This window comes from Anabrus simplex, chromosome 1 (genome assembly GCF_040414725.1).
Source record: "Anabrus simplex isolate iqAnaSimp1 chromosome 1, ASM4041472v1, whole genome shotgun sequence".
Lineage (NCBI taxonomy): Eukaryota > Metazoa > Arthropoda > Insecta > Orthoptera > Tettigoniidae > Anabrus > Anabrus simplex.
The window spans coordinates 820,221,201-820,235,965 of NC_090265.1; the positions used below are offsets into that span (position 1 = coordinate 820,221,201).

A 14,765-nucleotide genomic window follows, 5' to 3' on the forward strand; every position below is an offset into this window, starting at 1 on the left:
AAGTATTCACTGGCATCTTGGAAGGGAGGGTGCGATCAGTTGTTGAGAGGAAGTTGGATGAAAACCAGTGTGGTTTCAGACCACAGAGAGGCTGTCAGGATCAGATTTTCAGTATGCGCTAGGTAATTGAAAAATGCTACGAGAGGAATAGGCAGTTGTGTTTATGTTTCGTAGATCTAGAGAAAGCATATGACAGGGTACCGAGGGAAAAGATGTTCGCCATACTGGGGGACTATGGAATTAAAGGTAGATTATTAAAATCAATCAAAGGCATTTATGTTGACAATTGGGCTTCAGAGAGAATTGATGGTAGAATGAGTTCTTGGTTCAGGGTACTTACAGGAGTTAGACAAGGCTGTAATCTCTCACCTTTGCTGTTCGTAGTTTACATGGATCATCTGCTGAAAGGTATAAAATGGCAGGGAGGGATTCAGTTAGGTGGAAAGGTAGTAAGCAGTTTGGCCTATGCTGACGACTTGGTCTTAATGGCAGACTGTGCCGAAAGCCTGCAGTCTAATATCTTGGAACTTGAAAATAGGTGCAATGAGTATGGTATGAAAATTAGCCTCTCGAAGACTAAATTGATGTCAGTAGGTAAGAAATTCAACAAAATTGAATGTCAGATTGGTGATACAAAGCTAGAACAGGTCGATAATTTCAAGTATTTAGGTTGTGTGTTCTCCCAGGATGGTAATATAGTAAGTGAGATTGAATCAAGGTGTAGTAAAGCTAATGCAGTGAGCTCGCAGTTGCGATCAGCAGTATTCTGTAAGAAGGAAGTCAGCTCCCAGACGAAACTATCTTTACATCGGTCTGTTTTCAGACCAACTTTGCTTTACGGGAACGAAAGCTGGGTGGACTCGGGATATCTTATTCATAAGTTAGAAGTAACAGACATGAAAGTAGCAAGAATGATTGCTGGTACAAACAGGTGGGAACAATGGCAGGATGGTACTCGGAATGAGGAGATAAAGGCTAATTTAGGAATGAACTCGATGGATGAAGCTGTACGCATAAACCGGCTTCGGTGGTGGGGTCATGTGAGGCGAATGGAGGAGGATAGGTTACCTAGGAGAATAATGGACTCTGTTATGGAGGGTAAGAGAAGTAGAGGGAGACCAAGACGACGATGGTTAGACTCGGTTTCTAACGATTTAAAGATAAGAGGTATAGAACTAAATGAGGCCAACACACTAGTTGCAAATCGAGGATTGTGGAGACGTTTAGTAAATTCACAGAGGCTTGCAGACTGCACGCTGAAAGGCATAACAGTCTATAATGATAATGTATGTAATGTATGTATGTATGTATGTATGTATGTATGTATTATTATTATTATTATTATTATTATTATTATTATTATTATTATTATTATTATTCCTTGGCTGAACGGTCAGAATCGTGGCCTTCGGTTCAGAGGGTGTCGGGTTCAGTTCCCGGCCGGATCGTGGATTTAAACCATTTCTGGTTAGTTCCTCTGTTTCAAGGACTGAGTATTTTGTGTTTGTCCCGACACATTCCACTTCACACTCACACAACACATCACACTATTAGCTTTCAGTCCGGCTCCATGGCTAAATCGTTAACGTGCTGGCCTTTGGTCGAAGGGGTCCCGAGTTCGATTCCAGGCATGTCAGGGATTTTAACATTCATTGATAATTCCTGTGACTCGAGGACTGTGTATGTCTGTGTGTGCCACCTTCATCATAAGTAGACCGTGTGAGTTAGCCGTGCGGTTAGGGGCGCGCATCTGTGAGCTTGCATTCGGCAGATAGTGGATTCGAAGCCCACTGTCGGCAGCCCTGAAGATGTTTTTTTGTGGTTTCCCATTTTTACACCAGGAAAATGCTGGGAGTGTATTTTAATTAAGGCCAACGCTGCTTCCTTACCACTCTCCCTTTCCTATCGCATGGTCGCCATAAGACCTATCTGTGTCGGTGCGACGTAAAGCAAATTGTAAAAAAAAAAAAAAAAAAAAAAATCATAAGGAGGGTTCCATCCTCACAGTCGCGCAGGTCGGCTACAGGCGCCAATTGGGAAGGCCTGCACCAGGGTTCTCCGGAGGTCAAACACCATTAAAAAACCAACAATCACAGAAACACGAAATAGTGAATACATCTCTTAACATAGGATTGGCGTCAGGAAGGGAATACGGCCTTAAGACTGCGCCAAGTCCGTCTGTGTGCCACAGATCTCACCGACCTTAGGACGGTTTATAAAACACGACGAAGAAAGTAAAGAAGAGTCAGGATAGTAACATAAATGATAGAAAATATACAAAACGGCAACTAATACTATCAAGATGTTGCTCCTTTGCTCCTCAGAGAATGAACAGGTTGTATTAGTGGTCGATATACTATTGGTTGTTTGAAGTGAAGTGGTTCAGGTTGGATGTTTGGCAGTATACCACCCGTTGGCACGCGTGACTTCCAAACGAATTTATTCAGTGGTTACTTAACGAAGTAAATAAAGACGCTGAGTAACGGGTCAGCGGCCTCAAACAGAACGACACATTGTAGTCTGGTGCTATAGTCTACAGTTAGTCCGGGTTCGGTTCTCGCATCTTCTGTTAATTTACTCCATTCAAATCCGACTTTCTTTCCTGACATATCGAAAAGAAATGGTCTTCTAAGGAAACATCATGTGAGCACCATCTTTTTCGACTACCAACGCTTTTTGTCCGGCTCCATGGCTAAATGGTTACCTACTGGTCTTTGGTCATAGGAGTCCCGGCTTCGATTCCCGGCAGAGTCAAGAATTGTAATCATAATTAGTAAATTCCATTGGCACGGCGGATGGGTGGGTGTATGTGTGTATTCATAATCATTTCATCCTCATCACGACGCAGGTCACCTACGGGAGTCAATTCAAAAGACCTGCACCTGGCAAGCCGAACTTCTCCTCGGACACCTCCGACGCTAAAATACATACGCAATTTCATTCTGTCACAGTGTGACAGTAGAAGTCATATTACTGTACATGTTTACTGTAGGAATGCGATAAAACTGTTGTAGATACTTAAGTCGACTTATTTTGCAAAACAGTTACTTTTTTATAGTTTTCTTTGTCTTGGGTTCCATATTTATTCTCTTTGAAACACTGCCTGAATAATTTCTTCTTCCATAGTTTCAGAACTAGCTAGGTAACGCTAAGCAATTAACCAACACTGCGCGTTGTCTCGCGCTTCGCTTAGCTGTAAGGTAGGCGTACAGCGCTGCAGAGCGCGGACGGTGTGAATACCTGGCTTAGGAACAAAGCACTGGTTAACCCAAGACACAAAAACTATAAAAATGTAACTGTTTTGCAAAATAAGTGGACTTGAGTATCTACAACAGTTTTATTGCATTCCTGCAGTAAACATATACAGTAATATTACTCCTATCACACTTTACTGGGATTAACGTCATGACAGGATGAAATTGCGTATTTGTTTAGTGTCGGAAGTGTCCAAGGAGAAGTTTGGCTTGCCAGGTGCAGGTCTTGTGAATTGATGTCCGTATGTGACCTGCGTCGTGAATAAGATGAAATGATTATGAATACAGTCATACACACAGCCCCCGTGCCAATGGAATTTACTAATTATAATTACAATTCCCTCTGCCGGGAATCGAAGCCGGGACTCCTGTGACCAAAGGCCAGTACGGTAACCATTTAGCCATGTAGCCGGACACTTTGCGACAAATTGCATAGAATTTCCCAGACTCTGTCATATCGGTTTATACTTTTGCCAATCGAGGGTGTGGTAACATGAAGAATATCACTCTGCAGGCTAGTAGTGTGCTTGGAAGTAAATATTTCTGTTTATGAATTCTATTTGTCACACATTTACTCCACTTTTGTTTCTATGATTAATTGTGTATGCTAATTTTAACAATATTGCAAAATACTATTTATAATTATTAGGGTATATAAAGAGCGTGATTTAGCCGGAAATTTAATTTCCGCGTGTTTGCTGCTCGGTGCTCCTGGACAATTGGAAAAATTGAATTTCTCCCAATACTTCTTTGCTACTTGTCGCCACATTTCAGTGACAGGGTTTGGAAGGTCTAAGGTATGTTTTGTCATTCTGAAGTAATCATAAAATTTATCGCGATAAAGTCTTGCATCTCTGTACAAACGATGGGATTCTCCGGAAGTAATTCGTTCTTCATTAAATTCATGAACCCACTTTCGATTCTTCTTTCTAATTTTCAATTTTAGGTAACTGTTATCCATCATCAAACTGTTTCTAGTGTACTTGGATAACGGCATTAGTTTGTAACCACTCTAAAACGCCTCGCGCCAAAGTGAGCTGAGAGCACGGCGTGGAGTTTTCGGTGTGAACAGCAAGCACGCCGTGCGCTACGCATAACATTTCACGCTACACGCGACACACTATGCGAAGCGCGCTTGGTGTGCACGCGACCTAAGTGTAACGCTAAGCACAGCCAATACTTCGTTCCTAAGCCAGGTGTTCACACCATCCGCGCTCTGCTACGCAATACGCCTACCTTAAAGCTAGGCGAAGCGCCAGATAACGATCAGTGTTGGTTAATTGCTTAGCGTTACTTAGCTGGTTCTGAAGCTATGGAAGAAGAAATTGTTCATGCAGTGGTTCATGCTTTTGGAACCCAAGTCATAAAAGCGATAAAAATGTAACTCCTTTGCGAAATAAGTGGACTTAAGTATCTACAACAGTTTTATCGCATTCCTACAGTAAACATATGCGGTAATATTACTTCTATTGTCACACTTTACTTGGTTTAACGTTGTGACAGGATAAAATTGCGAATGGATTTTAGTGTCGGAAGTGTTCGAGGAGAAGTTCGGCTTGCCAGGTGCAGGTCTTTTGAATTGAAGCCCGTAGGTGACCTACGTCGTGATGAGGAGGAAATGATTATCAATACACACATACACCCAGCTCCTGTGCCAATGGAATTTACTACTTCTGGTTACAATTCCCGACTCTGCCGGGAATCGAAGCCAGGACTCCTGTGACCAAAGGCCAGTACGGTAACCATTTAGCCATAGAGCCGGACACTTTGTGACAAAGTGCATAGAATCTCCCAGACTCTGTCACATTGGTTTGTAATTTTGCCAGTGGAGGGTAGTAGCATGAATATTAATATCACACTGCAGGCTAGTGGTGGGCTTGGAAGTAAATATTTCTATTTATGAATTATTATATTTAGACATGATACTGTATAGGCTTTTGAGCTTATGCCGTGTCAAGAAAATAAGGTGAAATTCTTTACGTTTGTTTAAGAAGCCTTTCTCGTGGACAGTCGAGATTTTCTTCTGATGACTCAGAGCACAGTTCTCTGCGAAAAGCCTATACAGTATCATGTCTATAAGTACGGGCCGTGAAAGCATCAATGGCAAAATTATTATATTTGTCACACATTTACTCCACTTTTGTTACGATGATAAATTGTGTATGCTAAATGTAACAATACTGAAAAATGCTATTTCTAATTATTATATTAAGAGCTTGATTTAGCCGGAAATATAATTTTCACGTGTTTGCTGCCCGGTGCTCCTAGACAATTGGAAACATTCAATTTCTCCCAATACTTCTCTGCTACTTGTCGCCACATTTCAGTTGCAGGGCTTAGAAGGTCAAAGGTATTTTTTGTCATTCTTAAGTAATCATAAAATTTATCGCGACAAAGTCTTGTATCTGTGTGCAAATGATAGAGTTCTTCGAAAGTAATTCGTTCTTGATTAAATTCATGAACCCACTTTCGAATTCTTCTTTCTAATTTTCAATTTGAAGTAGCTGTTATCCGTCAATAAACTGTTTCTAGTGAACTTGGATAACGGCATTAGTTTGTGATCACCCTAAATAGCCTCGCGCCAAACTAAGCTGAGTGCACGGCGTAGATATTTCGGTGTGAACAGGAAGCACACCTTGCTCTATGCATAGCACTTTACGCTACACGCGACACACTATGCGAAGTCACTTAGTGAGCACGCAGCCTAAGACCTACCTTTGTCGGCGTGACATTATCAACTCGTAAGAGAAAGATATTAACTGATATTTAATATTTAAACAAATATTTGGTTGGTTATGTTTCTAAAGAAATTAATCGGAAATATAACATTTTCAGCGCTGGCTGCTTCTAACGTTGGATATTCACTAGACAGCCAGGACAGCGCACAGTGAATATTCCAGAGTGAGAGTGCATCCTTATTTACTTACTTCCTTTCGGTCTATAGGCTATAAAGCCTGTTCCAACCCCAGACTTCGACCTGTCTCTCCATGGATCGGTCAATGTCTCTTCTTAAAAGGGAAAGTTTTGATATTGTGTTATTCTTCACCCTTAGAACATGGTCCTTCCAATGTGTTCTGGTTTGTAAAAGTGTTTCATTTACAGACGATATTAAGGAGTTGTCTTATTTCTTCAATTGTTTAATCTTCCACTGGTCTAAGACACCGTATTTCGGACTATTTTATGTCTATAACCCACGTCTCACTTCCATAAACTAAATTTGACACAGATATGTCTTATAACATTTAAATGAGTTTCTTCTCGTACCTTAGCTTTTATTGCTCGTCTACTTATTCCACACGTATACCGATGTCGGTGAATTTTCTTCCCCGTATATTTGAAGAAGTGTAAATATCATACATATGACGAGAATTATCTGGACTCCGACTTTAAATCAATAAAAGTTAATATTCATTTCTAAGTATCACAGAAAGCGAATTTTAGTTCTATTTTCAACTTCTTATGTGTGAGAAGCTGCGTTTGTGTCGGTACGATAAAAAGCGAAAATTCATGTATAAATGAAAATGAGAATAACTATGTTCAGTTTGATTAGAAGATTTTGAGTAAAGGTCTAATGACAAACAGGATCATACGTCCGACAATGATTATCATTAGTAGAATTTGTTCAATGGCTCAATTGCTTAGTGTATGTTTGTTACAATTATTGTCGTGTTTAATAATTCTATGTTCGAGATTTTTTATGTTACTTACCTAATCGCTATAACGAAATGTAATTGTTAGGCATGTTTTGATCCAGGGAATGGGTGGCCAATGAGAGCGCCCCGCTCCTTGAGCTAACGGCATGAGCGTGGGAAGAGCAGAAATCAGCTGACTTCTAATAGTTCGTAATGTAAAATCTAGATGGCGATGTGCGGAGTCAAGGCGCAAACAAAGCCACAGCAATGTACCTGGCTGAGTATATTTTTACGCCATACAGTTCGTTTGTTGTTCATTGTTAATGCTGCATTCTTAAATAAACCTTTTGTGTTGGCGTACAGCACTTTAATGTTGAAAAAATTTCTTATCAGACAAAAATAGGGTTCTCCATACTGCGAAAAACGTAAAATTAAGCAATTTCCTCAATTGTGCCGAAAGTTGAAGGGATAAACAACCCGGGAAGGTTTTAAGTTGTTAGTCTTAGGTAGCTATATCAAACTAAAGAAACAAATGTCTAAAATCACTTCCGGCCTAAATGTAGTTCCGAAAAACAGACTAAACTCCCTTGTTTCTTTATTCGTTTCCTTTTTTTTAATTCACTTCCTAGCCAAGTGAACTTATTTACATAATTATTTCTGTAATGTGTTCGTTGGTTCAATACCCTCAGGCGTTTTTCGATGTTTTGAAAAACGTCCACTCCGAATGTAGTTATAAGGGGTTTGCGTGAAATTCTGCCTTGACTCACAGCGCTTGTAGTGGTGCTTAAGTGAAACAATACATTGATTCACATTAGCACTGGTAGTGGTAGAAAAAGGCAAACTGCTAATCTAATCGACCGGATAAGATTGTGAAATAAAGGATTGTAATTTTTAGGAATAAATAAAGAATATATTCTCATACTTGGTTATATTTTATTTACCTAAAATTCGTAGCTCACATCCCTAAGATGTTTTCAACATTGAGTTGCTTGCCTGAAGGACTAGAACTGTGGAGTTTTTGTGAATACAGATAGTAGTCCAAGCTTTATATAGTTATCACATGCCAAAATAATTAATTTTGTTTTCTACGCATAACCTAATGCAATTATTATAATTAAACGTGTTTGCTTAGCGCATAGCGTTTGTATACAAAATAACTTACCGAGAGAGTTGGTCGTACGGGTAGGGGAGCACAGATGTGAGCTTGCATTCGGGAGATATTGGGCTCCAACCCCACTGTCGACATCCCTGAAGAAGGTTTTCCATGGTTTCTCATTTTCACACCAGGTTGTACCTTAAATTAAGACCACGGCCGCTTCCTTCCTACTCCTAGCCCTTTCCTATCCCATCGCTGCCATAACAACTATCTGTTCGGTGCGACGTAAAGCCAATTATAAAAACCAAAAAAGAAACAACATATCTTTTATTTCGAACTGACGCCGTGTAGGCGACCTGCGCGTCTGTAAAGGATGGGGCCTCACCTATGACGAATCCTAATGCTGAAGACAGCACATATACTTAGCCCTGGAACCATCGGAACTGACCAATGAAGGTTAAAATCTCCTACCGGTTCGGGAGTCGAACCCGGCCTCCCCCCCTGGACTAAAAGCCAGTGCGATAACCATTTAACCATGGAGCCGAATATCTTTCGCACTGATCAGAACGAGATATAGGGCACAATAAAACTGTAGAAAGTTTAAGATACCCGCCCCTTCACTAGTTGTAACCGAGACCTTTGCAAGCACCGGCTAGGCCAGAAATGCTCAGCTGAGCCCCGTTGAGGCTAGCCCAGTGCGGCCGGGCTGGCGTGACTTAAATGCGGGCAGCTTACGTAACAAACGTACGTTACAGTGAAGCGAGAGAGCGGATACACTTGGCAGGGAAGCGAGGGAGCATTGACGTTCGATTGTGATTACGAAGCTACCCTTCATCACTCAGCAAAATGCTGATTGGGGTGCAGTATTTAAAATAAAACGCTATAATCGAAAAAACCCTGACCTTTTCAAGATATTCCGGATTGATTTATACTGCGCTCGATATAAACAGTCAGTTTTTTATTTATTTATTTATTCAAAGAAAACTGACTCGTTATAACTTTTTTTTTTACAATCTACAAAGGTACAGGATTTAAGCGTACAAGCTACGATTTTAAATACTATTTTCAGAAATTCAGTGAACTGAGAAAGTAACACAACACTACAATACTGTGCAAAATCAAGCAGTAAATTCGTTGGATTATATTATTATATTACTTTCTGCTCAATGAATAACAGGAATTTTACTTTTTAAAACATGGGAATACTGTCATGTCCATCCAAGGGACTGTAAACTATTAAATTATGAAAACATATTTCTTGATTGATCTGAGTTTGTGACAGTATAAATGTAAAAAAAAAAAAAAAAAAAGAACCCGTAAAAGTAGTTAGTGAGACGTAAATCCAATAACATAATTTAGCAACATATATATAAAAACCGAAGCGATATGTTTTGTTGCAGATTTTGAAATAGCCATATACAGGGTGATCGGAAACAACGTGAATCGGGTATATGAACGTCTTAGGTGACGTGAATTTTAGCAACACCACCTCACAAAGCCCATTTTGAAATCGAAGCGATTTGATTGGCTAGCTTCAGCAGCTGATAAAATGGCAACGGCGCGGGATGTCTTATTATTAATCTGTCAAATTATTTATTGGTATTGTCCATCCTCTAACACTCAAATATCCGGTTCATGTTGTTTCCGACCGCGAAAGGCGTGAATAATGTGTGTGGCCTTCCTCATCCATCCCACAGCGTAGATCTGATTTAACTCAGACGGGGAGGGGAAGTTGAAATTACTGAGTCTTTCGTCTGAACTTAAGTATCACACTGAAATTGGAAAGTAGTTACTGTAGGTTTGACATTCTTCGATCCTACAGAGGTTGGAGGTGGTTTTGATGAATTGATTAGTAGCCAACTAAACTGCTTCACGGAAATAATTATCTATAAAATGGGAGAGGGAAAGCTGCCGCGCGGAAATTTACCACCGGGCGCAACTGTATACCCAGATTTGATCAGTGAGCCCCTTTGGTGCGTTTTGATCAGGTATAATTTTATCTTGAACGTGACTGATGAACTCCCTGTAAAATACCGGAAGATATTCTTAATTTAATGAAGACCGGGCGAATTGGCCGTGCTGTCAGCTGTGAGCTTGCATCCGGGAGATAGTTGGTTCGAGTTCCACTGTCGGCCGCCCTGAAGATGGTTTTCTGTGGTTTCTCATTTTCACACCAGGCAAATGATGGTGCTGTGCCTTAATTATGGCCACAGCCCCTTCCTTTCCACTCCTATCCCATCGTCGCCATAAGACCTGTGTTGGTGCGACGTAAAACAAATGGTAAAAAAAAAATAAAAATAATGAAGCGTAACTTGCATAGTGTTTGAGTTGAGTGTTTTAATTAGAAGATAAACATTCATTGGGTGGAGTTATGCAGGATGTATTAACAGTACCTTTCGTATCCGCAGCGCACATGAGATGGGAGAAGAGAAATGTGCAGTATGCTCACAACCCGCTACTCAGCGCTGCGGTGGCTGTCACGTGATATACTACTGTTCCCGTGATCATCAGAAGAGCGACTGGAAAGGACATCGGGATACGTGTAGACCATTCAAGGTATCTATAGTAAAGTAGAGATTTAACTTAACCCCTTGAAATTCTTATGTAAGAACACCATTAAGGTGCGTCCACACTTGTATCAGATCAGCGTATCTGTATCAAGAATTGATACGCGATCATGATACAGTCGTCTTTAGACAAGGCTGCCCGATCTGTATCACGTATCTGTATCATATGCGTATCTGTTAGTTTTCCACACATCGGTCGTGTTATCATCTGTTGAGTGTTGGCTCTCCATCTACAGTTGGCTGATGCCAGCTCTTCTAAAGGCCGCCGTACACAGAAAGCTAAGATAAGCTACATTATGCTACGCTATGCTTAGCAATGCCAAGCTATGTTGTGCTATGTCACGAATAAAACGCTAAGCTGAACTATGTTAGGCACCCCTTTAAAGATGGCGAATTAATTGAAGAGGAGGCTTTTCTTTATTGGCCGCTGTCTCGGAAGATGAAGAAAGAGGAGAGGATTCTGTATACATGAAGTTGGAGGGAGAATAATTCGTGGTGAATTCCATCATTTGATTGAAAGATTGCATGGAAATTATGAATTAAAAACTCACTTTCGTCTAAGTCAAGAACAGCTATTGCATGTTATAAATCTCATTCCATACTGACGGTTGTCACTTTACAAATAAAAAGTCTTATATAATCCGTTTCAATACAAAACAACCATCTATATTGGATGGGACGATATCTATACATGTTTCAGCCTGTCCAAAGACCATCCTCAGTAGAAACTCAAATATTACATTTATGCAAACAAATAAAAACACTGATGAAGTGTGTGGAATGAAAATACAATGATCATGATTGACACATTAAAAACATGTTGAGGTAAGAAAAATCCTCGTCTAAAAACTCGTTTGGTTGACATAAAACATGCTAATCCTTTTAAACAGTGGAACACTGTGTTGCGCAGCGTAGTAAGACCGTCAATAAAGGGAATAATAAGTGTGTGCATCATTCGTTAAAAGGCTGTCGTCTCAAACGGTACAATCTTGTCGGTCTCATGTCACTATTGACATTAGCTGTCATTGGCCAATATTGGCGATCCCATATTCGCATCAAGTTGGTCACACTCCGTCCAACTCGAGCACGAGTGACTCAGAAGGAAAATTTTCAGACTCTCACAATCCAATATAAAACTTTCAGATGAATACACCGTATTCTTGAACGAGCCATAATTCAGCTGCCTGTGCACACGGACGACCAGCAAACACACTTCCAGTACTTAACGGTGATTCTCGGTCCTCTCCTTTTATACTCTCCTCGAGGTCAAAGCTTGGTAACCCGATGAAAAAATGTTCTACGCCATTAATCACATCAGGGGCGTAGCCGGGGGCAGGGGGTGGGGGTGGGTGGTATTAGGGGTTAGACCCCCTGTGGAATTTTTACAAAAATAAAATAAACAGAAACTGAAAATAAACTAATTAAACATTCAGAGACGTAATTGTTCAACCAACAGATCTGTAATTCACCTGTATCAGTGACCTTATAATTACAAGTCATGCATGCACCTCCATTGTGTTCTACCATCATTTTGCAACTGCAAACACTTCCCGCCCAATCGACCGATCCTGGTTACGCTACTGAATCATATCATTTCTTTCATTGTGCGCATATTGGGTTGATCGAACATTTATTTTTCTGGTGCTTCAGTTTTCAGAGGCAACAATGTACTTAAGGAAGTAGTGTATGATAGAGATTACGTTTAGAAGTGAAATGAACACACATTTCAAAACTTTTTTGACTACAAGTACTGCAAGACAAACTTAAACTCGCTATTTCCAGGCAAGTGCAAAGCACGATTTCAATATGGCACGCGAGTGAATTTTAAGTAAAATCTGTGAAATTCTTCACTTTTCTCCACTTGTTCCAGGTGGCCCACAATGATGTCCTTGGACGACATTTGGTGGCTACTCGAGACATCAAGCCCGGGGAGGTTCTACTGAAGGAGGTTCCCTTGATCGCTGGCCCTCCACAGATTACCGCCCCCGTCTGTCTTGGCTGCTATAAGCCTCTCACCAGTTCCACTAGCGTAGAATGTCTTCGCTGTGGATGGCCATTATGCAGTTCAAAGTGCGCTGAAAATCCGGCGCATATTCCTGAATGTCGCGCCACTTCTGAATGGAAGAAAGAAAAGGTACGTTTCATTACAATTTTTTTAAAATTTTATACTAAAATGCCGCGAGAGAACTATACTGTACATGGATGTTATTTTTATTGTTTATTCTTCCTTAACCAAACCTACAAAGAATATCACACAATATAAATTTAGTAATCCGGTTACTTTCAATAGCATATACTGAGGGCTGCCAAGGCTATCGGTGAAGCCCAAACCTCAAATGAGGACGATGGAAAAATTGCAGTCCAAGCGCTGCGTCCCTCTCCCCTCGCCTCATCACGCGCGGCTTGCTGCTGAATGTCCAATAGGTGCAGGGATAGGTGGTGCTAGGCTTCGCTCCGTCAGACCGCCACTGCTAACTAAGACTGACATGAAAAATGAAATGGCGTATGGCTTTTAGTGCCGGGAGATCCCAGGACGGGTTCGGCTCGCCAGGTGCAGGTCTTTTGATTTGATTCCCATAGGCGACCTGCGCGTCGTGATGAGGATGAAATAATGATGAAGACAACACATACACTCAGCCCCCGTGCCAGGGAAAGTAACCAATGATGGTTACAATTTCCGACCCTTCCGGGAATCGAACCCGGGACCCCTGTGACCAAAGGCCAGCACGCTAACCTCGATGGAGCCGGACGCTAACTAACAATCATGAGTTACTCATCGTATATACTTTCTCACCCCATACTCATAGATAACAGAGTGCTGGTATATCACTCCCGTTTACTTTTACATTCTTGTAGGAAGACACTGCAGGGCTGCTGTTATAGTAATTTTTTTAAAAAAATAGGTAATTCCGCTAAAATGAAATGCAATCTTTCAGGTTTAGTGTTCTCTTTCGTTGGTTGGAACAGAACCCGTGATCATACCACCAGTGATTTCTCGAGGAAGCTAATAAACTGCTGGTAATGCTTAGAATTCAAAATTTTAATAATAATAATAATAATAATAATAATAATAATAATAATAATAATAATAATAATAATAATACGCTTCGACAATGATAAACTTCGGCAAAGGGTGGAGGAGTTCCAGGAGAAGGCTAGACCAAATGACTGTGACTTTAACAACGCCAAAAGTCTCCTTGTTAAGGCCGCCAAAGACGTTGCAGAAATCAAGAGAAGCAAAAAGCATGCCTGGTGGAATGGTACCTGCGAATCAGTCCTCCAAGAAAGACTCAATGTGTGGAAACAGTACTACTCTACGAAATCAGAAAATGATTGGGAAACCTACAAAACCCAACGTGCCCAAGCAGCTAGGGTGTTCAGAACTGAGAAACGTAAATACGAAAAATCTCTCATTGAAAAGATAGAACAAAACTTTAGGAAGAATGAAAGCAGAGAGTACTACAGAGCCTTCAAACGCAAACTCACTGGCTATAAACCACCATCTCTATGCTTTGAGCGAAAGGACGGCACACTGGCGACGTCAAATGAAGAAAATTGCAGCATTCTGGCAGATTACTTCAAGAATTTACTATATTGCTCTAAACCGCAAAGCGCCATTGAGACCAAGGAACCCTTACTCAGGTACCCAGATTCCAGACCACCCGACAGAGATGAAATCAAGCGCCACATTGCCCGTCTCAAAAATAACAAAGCGCCGGGGGAAGACTCAGTAGTAGCAGAACTATGGAAATATGCCCCAGAGGAATCACTTGATATCTTGCAAAAGCAAATAGAAGAAATTTGGAACAAGGAGACCCTACCCGAAGATTGGAAAATAGCTTTGATCCATCCATTACACAAAAAAGGCAGCATGAAGAACATCAACAACTAAAGAGGAATATCTTTGCTACCCGTGACTTACAAAATTCTATCACTTGCCATCCTGGAGCGTTTGGAAGCACAAGTCGAACATCAAATAGGTGAATACCAAGGAGGGTTCAGAAAAGGTCACTCAACAGCTGAACAGATCCAAAATCTCAAAACGATCATCAGATATTGTACACTAAGGTCCAAGCAGTATGTGTCTGTCTTTGTGGATTTAAAGAAAGCGTACGACTCCATTGACCGGGAAGTCCTGCTAAACATCTTAAATTAATTTGGAGTTGATTTGAAACTGCTGGCATTAATTAGAGCCACCCTGACCGATACAAAATCC

At 40.8% G+C, this 14,765-nt stretch overlaps 1 protein-coding gene across 1 annotated transcript in view; it reads left to right on the forward strand.

Moving 5' to 3' along the window:
* Positions 1–14,765, forward strand: part of SmydA-1 (SET and MYND domain containing, arthropod-specific, member 1) — a 161,084-nt gene that overhangs the window by 2,878 nt on the left and 143,441 nt on the right. Inside the window, exons 2-3 of the mRNA XM_067136353.2 lie at positions 10,391–10,538; positions 12,420–12,683. Coding sequence (XP_066992454.2) covers positions 10,401–10,538; positions 12,420–12,683 — 402 coding nt within the window. The 5' untranslated portion in view covers positions 10,391–10,400. The remainder of the gene's footprint in view (positions 1–10,390; positions 10,539–12,419; positions 12,684–14,765) is intronic.